This window comes from Coregonus clupeaformis, chromosome 21 (assembly GCF_020615455.1).
Source record: "Coregonus clupeaformis isolate EN_2021a chromosome 21, ASM2061545v1, whole genome shotgun sequence".
Lineage (NCBI taxonomy): Eukaryota > Metazoa > Chordata > Actinopteri > Salmoniformes > Salmonidae > Coregonus > Coregonus clupeaformis.
In genome coordinates this window covers 46,102,567-46,128,344 of record NC_059212.1, presented here as the reverse complement: position 1 = coordinate 46,128,344, position 25,778 = coordinate 46,102,567, and the positions used below count along the sequence as shown (strand labels likewise).

Below are 25,778 nucleotides of genomic sequence, written 5' to 3'. Positions count from 1 at the left end.
ATACTTTTAATAATGTAGTGTATACTGATATAACCCTAACCCTGGACCGCTTCCACAGTATCTGGAATAACAGGTCCGTTTATAACCCTTCATACAGTGAAGGAAAAAAGTATTTGATCCCCTGCTGATTTTGTACGTTTGCCCACTGACAAAGAAATGATCAGTCTATAATTTTAATGGTAGGTTTATTTGAACAGTGAGAGACAGAATAACAACAAAAAAATCCAGAAAAACACGTCAAAAATGTTATAAATTGATTTGCATTTTAATGAGGGAAATAAGTATTTGACCCCTCTGCAAAACATGACTTAGTACTTGGTGGCAAAACCCTTGTTGGCAATCACACAGGTCAGACGTTTCGTAGTTGGCTACGAGGTTTGCACACATCTCAGGAGGGATTTTGTCCCACTCTCTTGCAGATCTTCTCCAAGTCATTAAGGTTTTGAGACTGACGTTTGGCAACTCGAACCTTCAGCTCCCTCCACAGATTTTCTATGGGATTAAGGTCTGGAGACTGGCTAGGCCACTCCAGGACCTTAATGTGCTTCTTCTTGAGCCACTCCTTTGTTGCCTTGGCCGTGTGTTTTGGGTCATTGTCATGCTGGAATACCCATCCACAGCCCATTTTCAATGCCCTGGCTGAGGGAAGGAGGTTCTCATCCAAGATTTGACGATACATGGCCCCGTTCATCGTCCCTTTGATGCGGTGAAGTTGTCCTGTCCCCTTAGCAGAAAAACACCCCCAAAGCAGAATGTTTCCACCTCCATGTTTGACGGTGGGGATGGTGTTCTTTGGGTCATAGGCAGCATTCCTCCTCCTCCAAACACGGCGAGTTGAGTTGATGCCAAAGAGCTCAATTTTGGTCTCATCTGACCACAACACTTTCACCCAGTTCTCCTCTGAATCATTCAGATGTTCATTGGCAAACTTCAGACGGGCCTGTATATGTGCTTTCTTGAGCAGGGGGACCTTGCGGGCGCTGCAGGATTTCAGTCCTTCACGGCGTAGTGTGTTACCAATTGTTTTCTTGGTGACTATGGTCCCAGCTGCCTTGAGATCATTGACAAGATCCTCCGTGTAGTTCTGGGCTGATTCCTCACCGTTCTCATGATCATTGCATCTCCACGAGGTGAGATCTTGCATGGAGCCCCAGGCCGAGGGAGATTGACAGGTCTTTTGTGTTTCTTCCATTTGCGAATAATCGCACCAACTGTTGTCACCTTCTCACCAAGCTGCTTGGCGATGGTCTTGTAGCCCATTCCAGCCTTGTGTAGGTCTACAATCTTGTCCCTGACATCCTTGGAGAGCTCTTTGGTCTTGGCCATGATGGAGAGTTTGGAATCTGATTGATTGATTGCTTCTGTGGACAGGTGTCTTTTATACAGGTAACAAGCTGAGATTAGGAGCACTCCCTTTTAAGAGTGTGCTCCTAATCTCAGCTCGTTACCTGTATAAAAGACACCTGGGAGCCAGAAATCTTTCTGATTGAGAAGGGGTCAAATACTTATTTCCCTCATTAAAATGCAAATCAATTTATAACATTTTTGACATGTGTTTTTCTGGATTTTGTTGTTGTTATTCTGTCTCTCACTGAATCTACACAATATGAATCTACACAATACCTTAACGTTACTAGACTACTGATTATGTCCATGAATCTCACATGGTCAACTCTTTATGTTAGAACATACTTATATTGTAATGTTTGTTTGTTTGTTTGTTTGTTGTTAATCTCCAGGTGGTTACGCACTATATCGGTCATATTATTTCTGAACAAGCAGGACATGTTGGCTGAGAAAGTATTAGCTGGAAAATCCAAAATTGAAGACTACTTCCCTGAATATGCTCGCTACACCATACCAAATGAAGGTAGGCTGCTCACCACCTCAATTCACATGACCCCACACCATCCCACACCTAACCACACCTCACCACCACTTACCACACCTCACCACCACTCACCACACCTCACCAACCCTCACCACCTCATTACGCCTCACCCTCCACCACCCCTCACTATCCCTCACCACACCTCACCACACCACCCCTCACCACCCCTTACCACACCACCCCTCACCACCCCTTACCTCACCACCACACACTTCACCACCCCTCATCACACCACCCCTCACCACACCACCCATCACCACACCTCACCACACCACCCCTCACCACCCTCACCACACCACCCCTCATCACACCACCCCTTACCACACCATGCTCGCTACACCATACCACACCACACTGACTACACCATACCAAACCACACTGACTACACCACACTACACCATGCTCACTACACCATACCACACCATGCTCACTACACCATACCACACCACGCTCACCACACCACACCATGCTCACTACACCATACCACACCATGCTCACTACACCATACCACACCATGCTCACTACACCATACCACACCATGCTCACTACACCACACCATGCTCACCACACCATGCTCACCACACCACACCATGCTCACCACACCACACCATGCTCACTACACCACACCATGCTCACCACACCATACCACACCATGCTCACTACACCACGCTCACCACACCACACCATGCTCACCACACACACCATGCTACTATACACTACACCATGCTCACTACACTCATACCACACCATGCTCACATACCACACCATGCTCGCGTACACCATACCACACTATGCTCACTACACTATACCACACCATGCTCACCACACACACCACACCATGCTCACCACACCACACCACACCATGCTCACTACACCATACCACACCATGCTCACTACACCATACCACCACCATGCTCACCACACCACACCATGCTCACCACACCACACCACACCATGCTCACTACACCATACCACACCATGCTCACCACACTACACCATGCTCACTACACCATACCACACCATGCTCACTACACCACACCATGCTCACTTACACCATACCACACCATGCTCACTACACCACACCATGCTCACACACCACACCACACCATGCTCACTACACCACACCATGCTGACTACACCACACCACACCATGCTCACTACACCATACCACACCATGTTCACCACACCACACCACACCATGCTCACTACACCATACCACACCACACCATGCTGACTACACCACACCACACCATGCTCACTACACCATACCACACCATGCTCACTACACCACACCACACCATGCTCACTACACTATACCACACCATGCTCACTACACCATACCACACCATGCTCACTACAACTACACCACACCATGCTCACTACACCATACCACACCATGCTCACTACACCACACCACACCATGCTCACTACACCATACCACACCATGCTCACTACACCACACCATGCTCACTACACCACACCACACCATGCTCACTACACCACACCATGCTCACTACACCATACCACACCATGCTCACTACACCATACCACACCATGCTCACCACACCACACCACACCATGCTCACCACACCACACCACACCATGCTCACTACACCATACCACACCATGCTCACTACACCATACCACACCATGCTCACTACACCACACCACACCATGCTCACTACACCACACCACACCATGCTCACTACACCATACCACACCATGCTCACCACACCACACCATGCTCACCACACCATACCACACCATGCTCACTACACCACACCATGCTCACTACACCATACCACACCATGCTCACTACACCACACCATGCTCACTACACCACACCACACCATGCTCACCACACCACACCATGCTGACTACACCACACCACACCATGCTCACTACACCATACCACACCATGCTCACCACACCACACCACACCATGCTCACTACACCATACCACACCACACCATGCTCACTACACCACACCACACCATGCTGACTACACCACACCACACCATGCTCACTACACCATACCACACCATGCTCACTACACCACACCACACCATGCTCACTACACTATACCACACCATGCTCACTACACATACCACACCATGCTCACTACACCACACTCACACCATGCTCACTACACCATACCACACCATGCTCACTACACCACACCACACCATGCTCACTACACCATACCACACCATGCTCACTACACCACACCACACCATGCTCACTACACTATACCACACCATGCTCACTACACCATACCACACCATGCTCACTACACCATACCACACCATGCTGACTACACCACACCACACCATGCTCACTACACCATACCACACCATGCTCACTACACCACACCACACCATGCTCACTACACTATACCACACCATGCTGACTACACCACACCATGCTCACTACACCATACCACACCATGCTCACTACACCACACCACACCATGCTCACTACACTATACCACACCATGCTCACTACACCATACCACACCATGCTCACTACACCATACCACACCATGCTCACCACACCACACCATGCTCACTACAACATACCACACCATGCTCACTACAACCACACCACACCATGCTCACTACAACCATACTACACCATGCTCACCACACCATACCACACCATGCTCACTACACCATACCACACCATGCTCACTACACCACACCACACCATGCTCACCACACCATACCACACCATGCTCACTAAACCATACCACACCATGCTCACCACACCACACCATGCTCACTACACCATACCACACCATTCTCACCACACCACACCATGCTCACCACACCACACCACACCATGCTCACCACACCATACCACACCATGCTCACTACACCACACCACACCATGCTCACTACACCATACCACACCATGCTCACTACGCTATACCACACCATGCTCACTACACTATACCACACCATGCTCACTACACCACACACACACCATGTCTCCTACACCATACCACACCATGCTCACTACAATACACCATGCTCACTACACCACACCATGCTCACTACACACACCATGCTCACTCATACACCACCATGCTCACTACACACACACCAGCTCACTACACCACACCACACCATGCCACTATACCACACCATGCTCACTACACTACACCACACCATGCTCACTACACCTCACCATGCTCACTACACCATACCCACCATGCTCACTACACCACACCATGCTCACTACACCATACCACACCATGCTCACTACACCACACCATGCTCACTACACCATACCACACCATGCTCACCACACACCCACACCATGCTACTACACTCACACCACACCATGCTTCACTACACCACACCATGCCTCACTACACCACACCACACCATGCTCACACACCACACCCATGCTCACTACACCATACCACACCACGCTCACTACACCACACCATGCTCACTACACCACACCACACCATGCTCACCACACCACACCATGCTCACTACACCACACCACACCATGCTCACTACACCACACCATGCTCACTACACCACACCATGCTCACTACACCACACCATGCTCACTAATCCATACCACACCATGATCACTACACCACACCATGCTCACCACACCACACCATGCTCACTACACCATACCACACCATGCTCACTACACCACACCACACCATGCTCACCACACCACACCATGCTCACTACACCATACCACACCATGCTCACTACACCACACCACACCATACTACACCATGCTCACTACACCATACCACACCATGCTCACTATACCATACCACACCATGCTCACTACACCACACCACACCATGCTCACCACACCACACCATATTCACCATACCACACTATGCTCACCACACCATGCTCACCACACCACACCACGCTCACCACACCACACCATGCTCACTACACCACACCACACCATGCTCACTACACCACACCATGCTCACTACACTACACCATGCTCACTACACCACACCATGCTCACCACACCACACCATGCTCACTACACCATACCACACCATGCTCACTACACCATACCACACCATGTCTCACTACACCATGCTCACCACACCACACGACGCTCACCACACCACACCATGCTCACTACACCACACCATGCACACTACACCACACCACGCTCACCACACCACACCATGCTCACTACACCACACCACACCATGCTCACCACACCACACCATGCTCACTACACTCACACCATGCTCACTACACCACCCATGCTCACTCACACCACACCATGCTCACTACACCACACCATGCTTACTACCATACCACACCATGATCACTACACCACACCATGCTCACCACACCACACCATGCTCACTACACCACACCACACCATGCTCACTACACCACACCACACCATGCTCACACACCACACCATGCTCACTACACCATACCACACCTGCTCACTGCACCATACTACACCATGCTCACTACACCATACCACACCATGCTCACTACACCACACCACACCATGCTCACTACACCATACCACACTATGCTCACTACACACACCATGCTCACTACACCACACCATGCTCACCACACCACACCATGCTCACTACACCACACCACACCATGTACACTACACCACACCATGCCACTACACTACACCATGCTCATACACCACACCATGCTCACTACACCATACCACACCATGCTCACTACACATACACACCATGCTCACTACACCACACCATGCTCACTACACCACACCACGCCACTACACCAACCACACCATGCTCACTACACCACACCATGCTCACTACACCACACCACACCATGCTCACTACACCACACCATGCTCACTACACCACACCATGCTCACCACACCACACCATGCCACTACACCCACACCATGCTCACTACACCATACCACACCATGCTCACTACACCACACCATGCTCACTACACCACCCACACATGCTCACTACACCACACCATGCTCTCTACACCATACCACACCATGCTCACTACACACACCATGCTCACTACACCACACCACCGCTCACTACACACACCATACCACTACACCACACCATGCTCACTACACCACACTATGCTCACTACACTACACCACGCTCACACACACCCACCATGCTCCTACACCACACCACACCATGCTCACTACACTACACTATGCTCACTACACCACACCATGCTCACTACACCACACCATGCTCACACACCACACCATGCTCACTACACCACACCACACCATGCTCACTACACCACACCATGCTCACTACACCACACCACCACACACCATGCTCACACACCACACCACGCTCACCACACCACACCATGCTCACTACACCACACCATGCTCACTACACATACCACACCACTACACCACACCATGCTCACTACACCACACCACACCATGCTCACCACACCACACCATGCTCACTACACCACACCACACCATGCTCACTACACCACACCATGTTCACTCACACCACACCATGCTCCTCACCACACCATGCTCACTACACACCACACCATGATCACTACACCACACCATGCTCACTACACCACACCTCACACCATACCACACCATGCTCACTACTACACCACACCATGCTCACTACACCACACCATGCTCACTACACCACACCACACACACTACACCATGCTCACTACACCATACCACACCATGCTCACTACACCATACCACACCATGCTCACTACACCACACCACACCATGCTCACACACCACACCATATTCACACACCACCTATGCCACCACACACACCATGCTCACTACACCACACCACGCTCACCACACCACACCATGCTCACTACACCACACCACACCATGCTCACTACACCACACCATGCTCACTACACCACACCATGCTCACTACACCACACCATGCTCACTACACCACACCATGCTCACTACACCATACCACACCATGCTCACTACACCACACCACACCATGCTCACTACACCATACCATCACCACACGACGCCACCACACCACACCATGCTCACTACACCACACCATGCTCACTACACCACACCTGCTCACCACACCACACCATGCTCACTACACCACACCACACCATGCTCACTACACCACACCATGCTCACTACACCACACCACACCATGCTCACCACACCACACCATGCTCACTACACTCATACCACACCATGCTCACTACACCACACCATGCTCACTACACCATACCACACCATGCTCACTACACCCACACCATGCTCACTACACCATACCACACAGCTCACTACACCACACCATGCTCACTACACTACACCACACCATGCTCACTACACTACACCACCATGCTCACTACACCACACCATGCTCATTACACCATACCACACCACGCTCACTACACCACACCATGCTCACTACACCACACCACACCATGCTCACCACACCACACCATGCTCACTACACACCACACCATGCTCACTACACCACACCATGCTCACTACACCACACCATGCTCACTACACCACACCACACCATGCTCACTACACCAACCACACCATGCTCCACTACACCACACCATGCTCACACACCACACCATGCTCACTACTTCATACCACACCATGCTCACTACACCACACCATGCTCATACACCATACCACACCATGCTCACTACACCACACCATGCTCCTACACCATACCACACCATGCTCACCACACCACACCATGCTTACACCACACCACACCATGCTCACTACACCACACCATGCTCACTACACCACACCATGCTCACTACACCACACCACACCATGCTCACTACACCACACCACACCACGCTCACTACACTACACCATGCTCACTACACCACACTACACCATGCTCACGACACCACACCATGCTCACTACACCAACCACACCATGCTCACCACAACCTATACACACCCACCACACCATGCTCACTACACCAACCATCACCATGCTCACTACACCACACCATGCTCACTACACCATACCACACCATTCTCACACACCACACCATGCTCACACACCACACCACACCATGCTCACTACACCACACCATGCTCACTACACCACACCACACCATGCTCACCACACCATGCTCACCACACCACACCACGCTCACCACACCACACCATGCTCACTACACCACACCACACCATGCTCACTACACCACACCATGCTCACTACACTACACCATGCTCACTACACCACACCATGCTCACCACACCACACCATGCTCACTACACCATACCACACCATGCTCACTACACCATACCACACCATGCTCACCACACCATGCTCACCACACCACACGACGCTCACCACACCACACCATGCTCACTACACCACACCATGCTCACTACACCACACCATGCTCACCACACCACACCATGCTCACTACACCACACCACACCATGCTCACTACACCACACCATGCTCACTACACCACACCACACCATGCTCACCACACCACACCATGCTCACTACACCATACCACACCATGCTCACTACACCACACCATGCTCACTACACCATACCACACCATGCTCACTACACCACACCATGCTCACTACACCATACCACACCATGCTCACTACACCACACCATGCTCACTACACTACACCACACCATGCTCACTACACCACACCACACCATGCTCACCACACCACACCATGCTCACTACACCATACCACACTACGCTCACTACACCACACCATGCTCACTACACCACACACCATGCTCACCACACCACACCATGCTCACTACACCACACCATGCTCACTACACCACACCATGCTTCACCACACCACACCATGCTCACTACCACTACACCACACCATGCTCACTACACCACACCATGCTCACTACACCACACCACCATGCTCACTACACCACACCATGCTCACTACTTCATACCACACCATGCTCACTACACCACACCATGCTCACTACACTATACCACACCATGCTCACACACCACACCATGCTCACTACACCATACCACACCATGCTCACCACACTACACCATGCCTCACTACACCACACCACACCATGCTCACTACACCACACCAGCTCACTACACCACACCATGCTCACCACACCACACCACACCATGCTCACTACACCATACCACACCACGCTCACTACACCACACCATGCCACTATACCACACCACCCATGCTACCAACCACACCATGCTCACTACACCACACCATGCTCACTACACCACACCACACCATGCTCACTACACCACACCATGCTCACTACACTATACCACACCATGCTTACTACACTACACCACACCATGCCACACACCACACCATGCTCACTACACCAGCCACACCATGCCCACTACACACCACACCATGCCCACTACACTACACCACACCATGCTACACCATGCTCACTACACCATGTCACTACACCATACCACACCATGCTACACTACACCACACCATGCTCACTACACATACCACACCATGCTCACTACACCATACCACACCATGCTCACACACCATACCACACCATGCTTACTACACCACACCATGCTCACTACACTATACCACACCATGCTCACTACACCATACCACACCATGCTCACTACACCATACCACACCATGCTAAACAACATACCACATCATGCTCACTACACCACACCACACCATGCTCACTACACCATCCACACCATGCTCACTACACTAACCACACCATGCTCACTACACCACACCATGCTCACTACACCATACCACATCATGCCCACCAGCTCACTACACACCACACCATGCTCACTACACAACACCATGCTCACCACACACCACACCATGCTCACTACACCAACCACACCATGCTCACTACACCATACCACACCATGCTCACTACACCACACCATGCGCACACACCATACCACACCATGCTCACTACACCACACCATGCTCACTACACCACCACACCATGTTCACTACACCACACCATGCTCACTACACCATACCACACCATGCTCACTACACCACACCATGCTCACTACACCATACCACACCATGCTCACTACACCATACCACACATGCTCACTACACCATACCACACCATGCTCACTACACCAACCCCACCATGCTCACTACACCATACCACACCATGCTCACTACACACACCACACCATGCTCACCACACCACACCATATCACTACACCACACTATTCACCACACCATGCTCACACACCACACCACGCCACTACACACCACACCATGCTCACTACACCACACCACACCATGCTCACTACACCACACCATGCTCACTACACTACACCATGCTCACTACACCACACCATGCTCACCACACCACACCATGCTCACTACACCATACCACACCATGCTCACTACACCATACCACACCATGCTCACCACACCATGCTCACCACACCACACCACGCTCACCACACCACACCATGCTCACTACACCACACCATGCTCACTACACCACACCATGCTCACTACACCACACCATGCTCACTACACCACACCACACCATGCTCACTACACCACACCATGCTCACTACACCACACCACACCATGCTCACTACACCACACCATGCTCACTACACTACACCACACCATGCTCACTACACCACACCATGCTCACTACACCATACCACACCATGCTCACTACACCACACCATGCTCACTACACCATACCACACCATGCTCACCACACCACACCATGCTCACTACACTACACCACACCATGCTCACTACACCACACCACACCATGCTCACCACACCACACCATGCTCATTACACCATACCACACCACGCTCACCACACCACACCATGCTCACTACACCACACCACACCATGCTCACCACACCACACCATGCTCACTACACCACACCATGCTCACTACACCACACCATGCTCACCACACCACACCATGCTCACTACACCACACCACACCATGCTCACTACACCACACCATGCTCACTACACCACACCACACCATGCTCACTACACCACACCATGCTCACTACACCATACCACACCATGCTCACTACACCACACCATGCTCACTACACCATACCACACCATGCTCACTACACCACACCATGCTCACTACACCATACCACACCATGCTCACCACACCACACCATGCTCACTACACCACACCACACCATGCTCACTACACCACACCATGCTCACTACACCACACCATGCTCACCACACCACACCACACCATGCTCACTACACCATACCACACCACGCTCACCACACCACACCATGCTCACTATACCACACCACACCATGCTCACCACACCACACCATGCTCACTACACCACACCACACCATGCTCACCACACCACACCATGCTCACTACACCATACCACACCATGCTCACTACACCACACCATGCTCACTACACCATACCACACCATGCTCACTACACCACACCATGCTCACTACACCATACCACACCATTCTCACCACACCACACCATGCTCACTACACCACACCACACCATGCTCACTACACCACACCATGCTCACTACACCACACCACACCATGCTCACCACACCACACCATGCTCACTACACCATACCACACCACGCTCACCACACCACACCATGCTCACTACACCACACCACACCATGCTCACCACACCACACCATGCTCACTACACTACACCATGCTCACTACACCACACCATGCTCACCACACCACACCATGCTCACTACACCATACCACACCATGCTCACTACACCATACCACACCATGCTCACCACACCATGCTCACCACACCACACGACGCTCACCACACCACACCATGCTCACTACACCACACCATGCTCACTACACCACACCATGCTCACCACACCACACCATGCCCACTACACCACACCACACCATGCTCACTACACCAACACCATGCCTACTACACCACACCACACCATGCTCACCACACCACACCATGCTCACTACACCATACCACACCATGCTCACTACACCACACCATGCTCACTACACCATACCACACCATGCTCACTACACCACACCATGCTCACTACACCATACCACACCATGCTCACCACACCACACCATGCTCACTACACTACACCACACCATGCTCACTACACCACACCACACCATGCTCACCACACCACACCATGCTCACCAGCCACACCACACCACACCACACCATGCTCACTACACCACACCACACCATGCTCACCACACCACACCATGCTCACTACACCACACCATGCTCACTACACCACACCATGCTCACCACACCACACCATGCTCACTACACCATACCACACCATGCTCACTACACCACACCATGCTCACTACACCACACCCCACCATGCTCACTACACCACACCATGTCACTACTCATACTACACCATGCTCACTACACCACACCATGCTCACTACACCATACCACACCATGCTCACTACACCACACCATGCTCACTACACATACCACACCATGCTCACCACACCACACCTTGTCACTACACCACACCACACCATGCTCACTACACCACACCATGCTCACTACACCACACCATGCTCACCACCACACCACACCATGCTCACTACACCATACCACACCACGCTCACCACACCACACCATGCTCACTATACCACACCACACCATGCTCACCATACCACACCATGCTCACTACACCACACCATGCTCACTACACCACACCACACCATGCTCACCACACCACACCATGCTCACTACACCATACCACACCATGCTCACTACACCACACCACACCATGCTCACCACACCATGCTCACCACACCATGCTCACCACACCACACCATGCTCACTACACCATACCACACCATGCTCACTACACCATACCACACCATACTACACCATGCTCACTACACCATGCTCACTACACCATACCACACCATGCTCACTACACCACACCACACCATGCTCACTACACCATACCACACCATGCTCACTACACCATACCACACCATGCTCACCACACCATACCACACCATGCTCACTACACCACACCATGCTCACTACACCATACCACACCATGCTCACTACACCATACCACACCATGCTCACCACACCATACCACACCATGCTCAAAACAACATACCACATCATGCTCACTACACCACACCACACCATGCTCACTACACCATACCACACCATGCTCACTACACCATACCACACCATGCTCACTACACCACACCATGCTCACTACACCATACCACATCATGCTCACCACACCATGCTCACTACACCACACCACACCATGCTCACTACACCACACCATGCTCACCACACCACACCATGCTCACTACACCATACCACACCATGCTCACTACACCATACCACACCATGCTCACTACACCATACCACACCATGCTCACCACACCATACCACACCATGCTCACTACACCACACCATGCTCACTACACCATACCACACCATGTTCACTACACCACACCATGCTCACTACACCATACCACACCATGCTCACTACACCATACCACACCATGCTCACTACACCATACCACACCATGCTCACTACACCATACCACATCATGCTCACTACACCATACCACACCATGCTCACTACACCATACCACACCATGCTCACTACACCATACCACACCATGCTCACTACATCATACCATGCTCTCTACACCATACCACATCATGCTCACCACACCATGCTCACTACACCACACCACACCATGCTCACCACACCACACCATGCTCACCACACCACACCATGCTCACTACACCACACCACACCATGCTCACTACACCACACCACACCATACTACACCATGCTCACTACACCATACCACACCATGCTCACTACACCATACCACACCATGCTCACTACACCATACCACACCATGCTCACTACACCACACCATGCTCACTACACCATACCACACCATGCTCACTACACCACACCACACCATGCTCACTACACTATACCACACCATGCTCACTACACCATACCACACCATGCTCACTACACCACACCATGCTCACTACACCATACCACACCATGCTCACTACACCATACCACACCATGCTCACTACACCATACCACACCATGCTCACTACACCATACCACACCATGCTCACTACACCATACCACACCATGCTCACTACACCACACCATGCTCACTACACCATACCACACCATGCTCACCACACCATACCACACCATGCTCACTACACCACACCATGCTCACTACACCATACCACACCATGCTCACTACACCATACCACACCATGCTCACTACACCATACCACACCATGCTCACTACACCACACCATGCTCACTACACCATACCACACCATGCTCACTACACCATACCACACCATGCTCACTACACCATACCACACCATGCTCACCACACCATACCACACCATGCTCACTACACCACACCATGCTCACTACACCATACCACACCATGCTCACTACACCATACCACACCATGCTCACTACACCACACCATGCTCACTACACCATACCACACCATGCTCACTACACCATACCACACCATGCTCACTACACCATACCACACCATGCTCACTACACCACACCATGCTCACTACACCATACCACACCATGCTCACTACACCATACCACACCATGCTCACTACACCATACCACACCATGCTCACTACACCATACCACACCATGCTCACTACACCATACCACACCATGCTCACTACACCATACCACACCATGCTCACTACACCATACCACATCATGCTCACTACACCATACCACACCATGCTCACTACACCATACCACATCATGCTCACTACACCACACCACACCATGCTCACTACACCATACCACACCATGCTCACTACACCATACCACACCATGCTCACTACACCACACCATGCTCTCTACACCATACCACATCATGCTCACCACACCATGCTCACTACACCACACCACACCATGCTCACCACACCACACCATGCTCACCACACCACACCATGCTCACTACACCACACCACACCATGCTCACTACACCACACCACACCATACTACACCATGCTCACTACACCATACCACACCATGCTCACTACACCATACCACATCATGCTCACCACACCATGCTCACTACACCACACCACACCATGCTCACCACACCACACCATGCTCACCACACCACACCATGCTCACTACACCATACCACACCATGCTCACTACACCACACCATGCTCACTACACCATACCACACCATGCTCACTACACCATACCACACCATGCCCACCACACCATACCACACCATGCTCACTACACCACACCATGCTCACTACACCATACCACACCATGCTCACTACACCATACCACACCATGCTCACTACACCATACCACATCATGCTCACCACACCATACCACACCATGCTCACTACACCACACCATGCTCACTACACCATACCACACCATGCTCACTACACCACACCATGCTCACTACACCATACCACACCATGCTCACTACACCATACCACACCATGCTCACTACACCATACCACACCATGCTCACTACACCATACCACATCATGCTGACTACACCATACCACACCATGCTCACTACACCATACCACACCATGCTCACTACACCATACCACATCATGCTCACTACACCACACCACACCATGCTCACTACACCATACCACACCATGCTCACTACACCATACCACACCATACCACACCATGCTCACTACACCACACCATGCTCACTACACCATACCACACCATGCTCACTACACCATACCACACCATACCACACCATGCTCACTACACCACACCACACCATGCTCACTACACCATACCACACCATGCTCACTACACCATACCACACCATACCACACCATGCTCACTACACCACACCATGCTCACTACACCGTACCACACCATGCTCACTACACCATACCACACCATACCACACCATGCTCACTACACCATACCACACCACACCACACCATGCTCACTACACCACACCATGCTCACTACACCATACCACACCATGCTCACTACACCATACCACACCATACCACACCATGCTCACTACACCATACCACACCATGCTCACTACACCATACCACACCATACCACACCATGCTCACTACACCACACTACACCATGCTCACTACACCATACCACATCATGCTCACTACACCATACCACACCATGCTCACTACACCATACCACATCATGCTCACTACACCATACCACACCATGCTCACTACACCATACCACATCATGCTCACTACACCACACCACACCATGCTCACTACACCATACCACACCATGCTCACTACACCACACCATGCTCACTATACCATACCACACCATGCTCACCACACCACACCACACCATGCTCACTACAACCATACCACACCATGCTCACCACACCACACCATGCTCACCACACCACACCATGCTCACCACACCATACCAAATGAAGGTAGGCACCTTACCTGGTACCTATTTGAACTAAAGTTTGAACTCATTGGATGTGCTGTCTTTTTTATTGAAGTTATCAGGCAGAACCTGTAGTGTGTTTCTGTCTGCCTCTGTTCTACAGCAACTCCTGAACCTGGTGAAGACCCAAAAGTGACAAGAGCCAAGTTTTTCATCCGAGACGAGTTCCTGGTAAGTATTCAGTGTTACTATTTAATATTTAAACCTACATTCTGGGATAAAAATAAAAAAAACAGCAAATTGGCTGCCGTTTTGTTCAAAATGTCCAAACATTAATGTAATGTACCAATCCCAGACTGCTTCAAAGACCCTATCTAACAGCTGTTGTAATACTCTTGTTGGTAACCCTGGCCTGATGTAGTCTCATTTCTTTCTCCCCAGAGGATCAGCACAGCCAGTGGAGATGGCAGACATTACTGCTACCCTCACTTCACCTGTGCTGTGGACACGGAGAACATCAGGAGAGTCTTCAACGACTGTCGAGATATCATTCAGAGGATGCACCTGCGGCAGTACGAACTCTTGTGATGGGATGGACCCACACATACCCACACACACCCACACACACCCACACATACCGACACACACCCACACACACCCACGTAAACCTCCAACAAGCCTTCTGGGGTTTTATTCAACCATTTTGCATCCTCGACCCAAAAACTGAGCTGCCCTCTGTCCCGCCCCTCTGCCCCGCCCCTCTGCCCTGATAGGGAAGTACTACTGAAGAGTCATCCTCTTCCTCTTGTTGGAGACTGAGTCATCCCCTCTTTTCATGGACAGGAAGGAAGGAAGGAAGGTTGGGGAACAAAGAAGTTGTTGCTTTTCTGCCTTGATTTGTGTCATTCCACTAAGCCTGAGGTTACCTCCTTTTCCTCTTCCTCCTCTCCTCCTCCTCCACCTCCTCAACCTCCTCCTCCTCCACCTCCACCTCCTCCTCCTCCTCCTCCTCCTCCTCCTCCTCCTCCTCCACCTCCTCCTCCTCCACCTTCACCTCCTCCTCCTCCTCCTCCACCTCCTCCTCCTCCTCCTCCACGTCCTCCTGTACTGTCGGGACATGTTGTTGGATTGGACTACTGAACTGACTGGCTAGCTGGCTGGGTAGGGGGGTGGTGTGTGGAGGCAGTGTGTGTGTCTGTGTGTGTGTGTGTGTGTGTGTGTGTGTGTGTGTGTGTGTGTGTGTGTGTGTGTCTGTGTGTGTGTGTGTGTGTGTCTGTGTCTGTGTGTGTGTGTGTGTGTGTGTGTGTCTGTGTCTGTGTGTGTGTGTGTGTGTGTGTGTGTGTGTGTGTCTGTGTGTGTGTGTGTGTGTGTCTGTGTCTGTGTCTGTGTGTGTATGTGTGTGTGTGTGTGTGTGTGTGTGTGTGTGTGTGTGTGGAGGCAGTGTGTGTGTGTGTGTGTGTGTGTGTGTGTGTGTGTGTGTGTCTGTGTCTCTGTGTGTGTGTGTGTCTGTGTCTGTGTCTGTGTCTGTGTGTGTGTGTGTGTGTGTGTCATCCGCCCCCCAATCACTTCCGAAGAAAGAGTGATAACGGACAGAGAGAGGGAGGAAGAGGAGGAGGAAGACAAACGATGAAGGAGAAGAGATAATGCACTTTGCTTAATACACAGGTTGTTTAAGACCTTTTTTGTTGAAGTATAAAACACAATGTAGCATCACAATATGTATTACTCTGTTTTACACAGTACCAGTGTTGCGAGTTGCAGGTCGACAGAGGGATGGAGAGATGAAAGGATGGAGAGACTCTGGCCTCCTGTTGTGTGAGGCACTGAAGGACTGATACAGAGCAGGGGAAGAGAGAGAGGAGAGGTGGACAACGTGGAGCCAGGAAGGAAACGATGGAATGAACGAACGAATGAACGAACGAACAAATGAATGAAGCAAGAAAGGAATGGGACTAAGCCCTCTGCACCTTCGCTCCTGTCGCTGTGTTCTGCCTGGCGTGACGCCGTCCTAGAAGGAACAACAACAATCGTTTTAGCTTAGAACATCTTCTATGACAGAGGGGGGCGGGCGGGGGCGGGAGGGGCGGGGCAGGGGGCGGGAGGGGCGGGGCAGGGGCGGGCAGGGAGGGGCGGGACAGGGGCGGGCGGGGCGGGGCAGGGGGCGGGAGAGAATTTTGTCCTTTTATTATTATTGATTTCGTTTTTGTTTCTTAAAAAAAGTTGTACTGAACTGTGCTTCTTGATTTATCCTGTACAGACTGTATAATATAATATTATTTTGTACAACTTTATTGAAAGAAAATCAAATCTACTTGTAGATCTTTGTGCCTTGATTATGGCTGTACCTATACATTGAGCTGGGAGGTAAGTATGTTCTCTGACCCCTTTGACCTGCGCTGTACAGCTTGATGTCAACAACCCCCTCTACATGAACACATGCAGCAGTGAGACGACAGATCAGACTGATAGACTCACTGACTGCAGTGTTTTAGAGGCTCCACTTTCTCTTTATAATAAAAAGAAAAGGAGGAAATGCTGTTTTAGTAAAACAAAAAAAACAAAAAAATATAGAACCCTGAATATATTATGCAAATGAACCGCTGACCCTGCGAAGAGGAGAAGAGGAGAAGAGGAGAAGAGGAGAAGAGGAGACATTGCAGCGAATGAACGACATGGCTACGTCCCAAATGGCCCCCTGTTGGCACCCTGTTCCCTATATACTTTTGACCAGGCTTTTACATAGGGCACTACATAGGGCACTACATAGGCCACTACATAGGGCACTACATAGGCCACTACATAGGGCACTACATAGGCCACTACATAGGGAACTACATAGGGCACTACATAGGGCACTACATAGGGCACTACATAGGGAATAGGGTGCCATTTGGGACGCAGTCTTTCCCCCCCATCTTTCCTCCTTTTTAGATTTTTTCCACAGTTTTAAAGAAAGGAAAAACATTGGCAATTCATTGAAGGTGTCCAATTGCAATCTGGTGTTGTTTTGAATAGGAGCCGCCAGCTCTTTTTAGATATGATGAAGTATGTCTGAGAATCTGTACGTGTGTGTGTGTGTGTGCGTGCGCATGTGTACATAAAACGAAGATAGACTCACGGTCGTATTGTGTGTGTATGATGACGGAAGAGAGCGAGTGTTCACTACCGGTCAAAAGTTTGGACACGCCTACTCATTCAAGGGTGTTTCTTTATTTTTACTATTTTCTACATTGTAGAATAATAGTGAAGACATCAAAACTATGAAATAACACATATGGAATCATGTAGTAACCAAAAAAAGTGTTAAACAAATCAAAATATATTTTATATTTGAGGTTTTTCAAATAGCCACCCGTACGTACGTTGTGTGTTACCTTTTATAAATGGATTTACATGTAAATGTATAGGTCTGTATAAATATATATGTACAAAGTATACATGTTTAATTATGTGTGTACCTAGGAGGTGTACGGTCGGTATACATACCTGTATATGGTAAATATGTGTACATTACAAACATACACTGAGTGTACAAAACATTAGGAACACCTGCTCTTTCAATGACAGACTGACCAGGTGAATCCAGGTGAAAGCTATGATCCCTTATTGATGTCACCTGTTAAATCCACTTCAATCAGTGTAGATGAAGGGGAGGAGACAGGTTAAAGAAGGGTTTTTAAGCCTTGAGACAATTGAGACATGGATTGTGTATGTGTGCCATTCAGACGGTGAATGGGCAAGACAGAATATTTAAGTGCCTTTGAACGGGGTATGGTAGTAGGTGCCAGGCGCACCGGTTTGTGTCAAGAACTGCAACACTGCTGGGTTTTTCACGCTCAACAGTTCCCTGTGTGTATCAAGAATGGTCCACCACCCAAAGGACATCCAGCCAACTTGACACAACTGTGGGAAGCATTGGAGTCAACATGGGCCAGCATCCCTGTGGAACGCTTTCGACACCTTGTAGAGTCCATGCCACAACGAATTTAGGTTGTTCTGAGGGCAAAAGGGGGTGCGATTCAATATTAGGATTGTGTTCTTAATGTTTTGTCCACTCAGCGTAGGTCATGTTAAAGAGTGGAGAGGGAGAGAGAGGAGGAAGGATATGATGAGCTCTGATGCGTTGCCCCATGGCTCAGCAGCACCCAACCCAACAAGACATTGCTGCTGTTCAAACTCCACAGCAACATTTTAAGAACAATGATAAAGAGCCCCGATATTCAGTACCCAATGTGATCGTCATGTCAGTTCACCACAGTCATTAAAGAGAAGTGCTATAGCGGTGATTCAGACATCAGAACCCTTTTGTAACCTGTGGAAAAGGACATAGAATGTGCATTCCAAATGACACCCTATTCCCTATATAGTGCACTACTTTTGACCAGGGCCAACAAGAGGAACATAGGGTCAACAGCACACCAAGATGTTGTGTAGGAGACCTGCTTTGTAGGGAATAGGGTGTCCAGAACAGACAGCAGCACCGTCCTTCTCTTCATCCTACCTGCCCTTCCACGACAACCGTCAAGATGCCTGTACAATAACAGACGCCCCAACCAACACAGCAACAACAGACAGAACTGACTGACTGGAGCCGTTGGTATGGTAACGATCCCTTGTCTGGCCCAGTTGACCCGTTGCCGGGGACGATCAGCAACTAAAATGACGTTTTTTTCTTCCTTCAAATAAAGAGACACATTAGAATACTTTGTTTTATTTCCACCGGGGTGTTCGTCCATGTGTGAATATCTCTCTACAGTGTCTATATAATGTCTCTAGTCTATAGTGTCTATATAATGTCTCTAGTCTCTATAGTGTCTATATAATGTCTCTAGTCTCTATAGTGTCTATATAATGTCTCTAGTCTCTATAGTGTCTATATAATGTCTCTAGTGTCTATATAATGTCTCTAGTCTATAGTGTCTATATCATGTCTATAGTCTATAGTGTCTATATAATGTCTCTAGTCTCTATAGTGTCTATATAATGTCTCTAGTCTCTATAGTGTCTATATAATGTCTCTAGTCTCTATAGTGTCTATATAATGTCTCTAGTCTCTATAGTGTCTATATAATGTCTCTAGCCTCTATAGTGTCTATATAATGTCTCTAGTGTCTATATAATGTCTCTAGTCTATAGTGTCTATATCATGTCTATAGTCTATAGTGTCTATATCATGTCTATAGTCTATAGTGTCTATATAATGTCTCTAGTCTCTATAGTGTCTATATAATGTCTCTAGTCTCTATAGTGTCTATATAATGTCTCTAGTCTCTATAGTGTCTATATAATGTCTCTAGTCTCTATAGTGTCTATATAATGTCTCTAGCCTCTATAGTGTCTATATAATGTCTCTATAGTGTCTATATAATGTCTCTAGTCTCTATAGTGTCTATATAATGTCTCTAGTCTCTATAGTGTCTATATAATGTCTCTAGTCTATAGTGTCTATATAATGTCTCTAGTCTCTATAGTGTCTATATAATGTCTCTAGTCTCTATAGTGTCTATATAATGTCTCTAGTCTCTATAGTGTCTATATAATGTCTCTAGTCTCTATAGTGTCTATATAATGTCTCTAGTCTCTATAGTGTCTATATAATGTCTCTATAGTGTCTATATAATGTATCTAGTCTCTATAGTGTCTATATAATGTCTCTAGTCTCTATAGTGTCTATATAATGTCTCTAGTCTCTATAGTGTCTATATAATGTCTCTAGTCTCTATAGTGTCTATATAATGTCTCTATAGTGTCTATATAATGTCTCTAGTCTCTATAGTGTCTATATCATGTCTCTAGTCTCTATAGTGTCTATATAATGTCTCTAGTCTCTATAGTGTCTATATAATGTCTATAGTGTCTATATAATGTCTCTAGTCTCTATAGTGTCTATATAATGTCTATAGTGTCTATATAATGTCTCTAGTCTCTATAGTGTCTATATAATGTCTCTATAGTGTCTATATAATGTCTCTAGTCTCTATAGTGTCTATATAATGTCTCTAGTCTCTATAGTGTCTATATAATGTCTATAGTCTCTATAGTGTCTATATAATGTCTCTATAGTGTCTATATAATGTCTCTAGTCTCTATAGTGTCTATATAATGTCTCTAGTCTCTATAGTGTCTATATAATATCTCTAGTCTCTATAGTGTCTATATAATGTCTATAGTGTCTATATAATGTCTCTAGTCTATAGTGTCTATATAATGTCTCTAGTCTCTATAGTGTCTATATAATGTCTCTATAGTGTCTATATAATGTCTCTAGTCTCTATAGTGTCTATATCATGTCTCTAGTCTCTATAGTGTCTATATAATGTCTCTAGTCTCTATAGTGTCTATATAATGTCTATAGTGTCTATATAATGTCTCTAGTCTCTATAGTGTCTATATAATGTCTATAGTCTATAGTGTCTATATAATGTCTCTAGTCTCTATAGTGTCTATATAATGTCTCTAGTCTCTATAGTGTCTATATAATGTCTCTAGTCTCTATAGTGTCTATATAATGTCTCTAGTCTCTATAGTGTCTATATAATGTCTCTAGTCTCTATAGTGTCTATATAATGTCTCTAGTCTCTATAGTGTCTATATAATGTCTCTAGTCTCTATAGTGTCTATATAATATCTCTAGTCTCTATAGTGTCTATATAATGTCTATAGTGTCTATATAATGTCTCTAGTCTATAGTGTCTATATAATGTCTCTAGTCTCTATAGTGTCTATATAATGTCTCTAGTCTATAGTGTCTATATAATGTCTCTAGTCTCTATAGTGTCTATATAATGTCTCTAGTCTCTATAGTGTCTATATAATGTCTCTAGTCTCTATAGTGTCTATATAATGTCTCTAGTCTCTATAGTGTCTATATAATGTCTCTAGTCTCTATAGTGTCTATATAATGTCTCTAGTCTCTATAGTGTCTATATAATGTCTCTAGTCTCTATAGTGTCTATATAATGTCTCTATAGTGTCTATATAATGTCTCTATAGTGTCTATATAATGTCTCTAGTCTCTATAGTGTCTATATAATGTCTCTAGTCTCTATAGTGTCTATATAATGTCTCTAGTCTCTATAGTGTCTATATAATGCCTCTATAGTGTCTATATAATGTCTCTAGTCTCTATAGTGTCTATACAATGTCTCTATAGTGTCTATATAATGTCTCTAGTCTCTATAGTGTCTATATAATGTCTCTAGTCTCTATAGTGTCTATATAATGTCCATAGTGTCTATATAATGTCTCTAGTCTATAGTGTCTATATAATGTCTCTATAGTGTCTATATAATGTCCATAGTGTCTATATAATGTCTCTAGTCTCTATAGTGTCTATATAATGTGTCTAGTCTCTATAGTGTCTATATAATGTCTCTAGTCTCTATAGTGTCTATATAATGTCTCTAGTCTCTATAGTGTCTATATAATGTCTCTATAGTGTCTATATAATGTCTCTAGTCTCTATAGTGTCTATATAATGTCTCTAGTCTCTATAGTGTCTATATAATGTCTCTAGTCTCTATAGTGTCTATATAATGCCTCTAGTCTATAGTGTCTATATATTGTCTCTAGTCTCTATAGTGTCTATATAATGTCTATAGTCTCTATAGTGTCTATATAATATCTCTAGTCTCTATAGTGTCTATATAATGTCTCTAGTCTATAGTGTCTATATAATGTCTATAGTGTCTATATAATGTCTCTAGTCTCTATAGTGTCTATATAATGTCTCTAGTCTCTATAGTGTCTATATAATGTCTCTAGTGTCTATATAATGTCTCTAGTGTCTATATAATGTATATAGTGTCTATATAATGTCTCTAGTGTCTATATAATGTCTCTATAGTGTCTATATAATGTCTATAGTGTCTATATAATGTCTCTCGTCTCTATAGTGTCTATATAATGTCTCTAGTCTCTATAGTGTCTATATAATGTCTCTATAGTGTCTATATAATGTCTCTATAGTGTCTATATAATGTCTCTAGTCTCTATAGTGTCTATATAATGTCTCTAGTCTCTATAGTGTCTATAATGTCTCTATAGTGTCTATATAATGTCTCTAGTGTCTATATAATGTCTCTAGTCTCTATAGTGTCTATATAATGTCTCTAGTCTCTATAGTGTCTATATAATGTCTCTATAGTGTCTATATAATGTCTCCATAGTGTCTATATAATGTCTCTAGTCTCTATAGTGTCTATATAATGTCTCTAGTCTCTATAGTGTCTATATAATGTCTCTATAGTGTCTATATAATGTCTCTAGCCTCTATAGTGTCTATATAATGTCTCTATAGTGTCTATATAATGTCTCTAGTCTCTATAGTGTCTATATAATATCTCTAGTCTCTATAGTGTCTATATAATGTCTCTATAGTGTCTATATAATGTCTCTAGTCTCTATAGTGTCTATAT

The 25,778-nt window shown here is 47.4% G+C and overlaps 1 protein-coding gene across 2 annotated transcripts in view; it reads left to right on the top strand.

The window, feature by feature from the left end:
* LOC121535714 (guanine nucleotide-binding protein G(olf) subunit alpha) overlaps positions 1 to 18,357 on the top strand; it is a 168,365-nt gene extending 150,008 nt beyond the window's left edge. For both annotated transcript variants that reach the window (XM_041842975.2, XM_041842976.1), the window contains exons 9-11: positions 1,740 to 1,870; positions 17,525 to 17,592; positions 17,803 to 18,357. In XM_041842975.2, coding sequence (XP_041698909.1) covers positions 1,740 to 1,870; positions 17,525 to 17,592; positions 17,803 to 17,949 — 346 coding nt within the window. In that variant the 3' untranslated portion in view covers positions 17,950 to 18,357. The remainder of the gene's footprint in view (positions 1 to 1,739; positions 1,871 to 17,524; positions 17,593 to 17,802) is intronic.
* Positions 18,358 to 25,778: the final 7,421 nt, after the last annotated feature.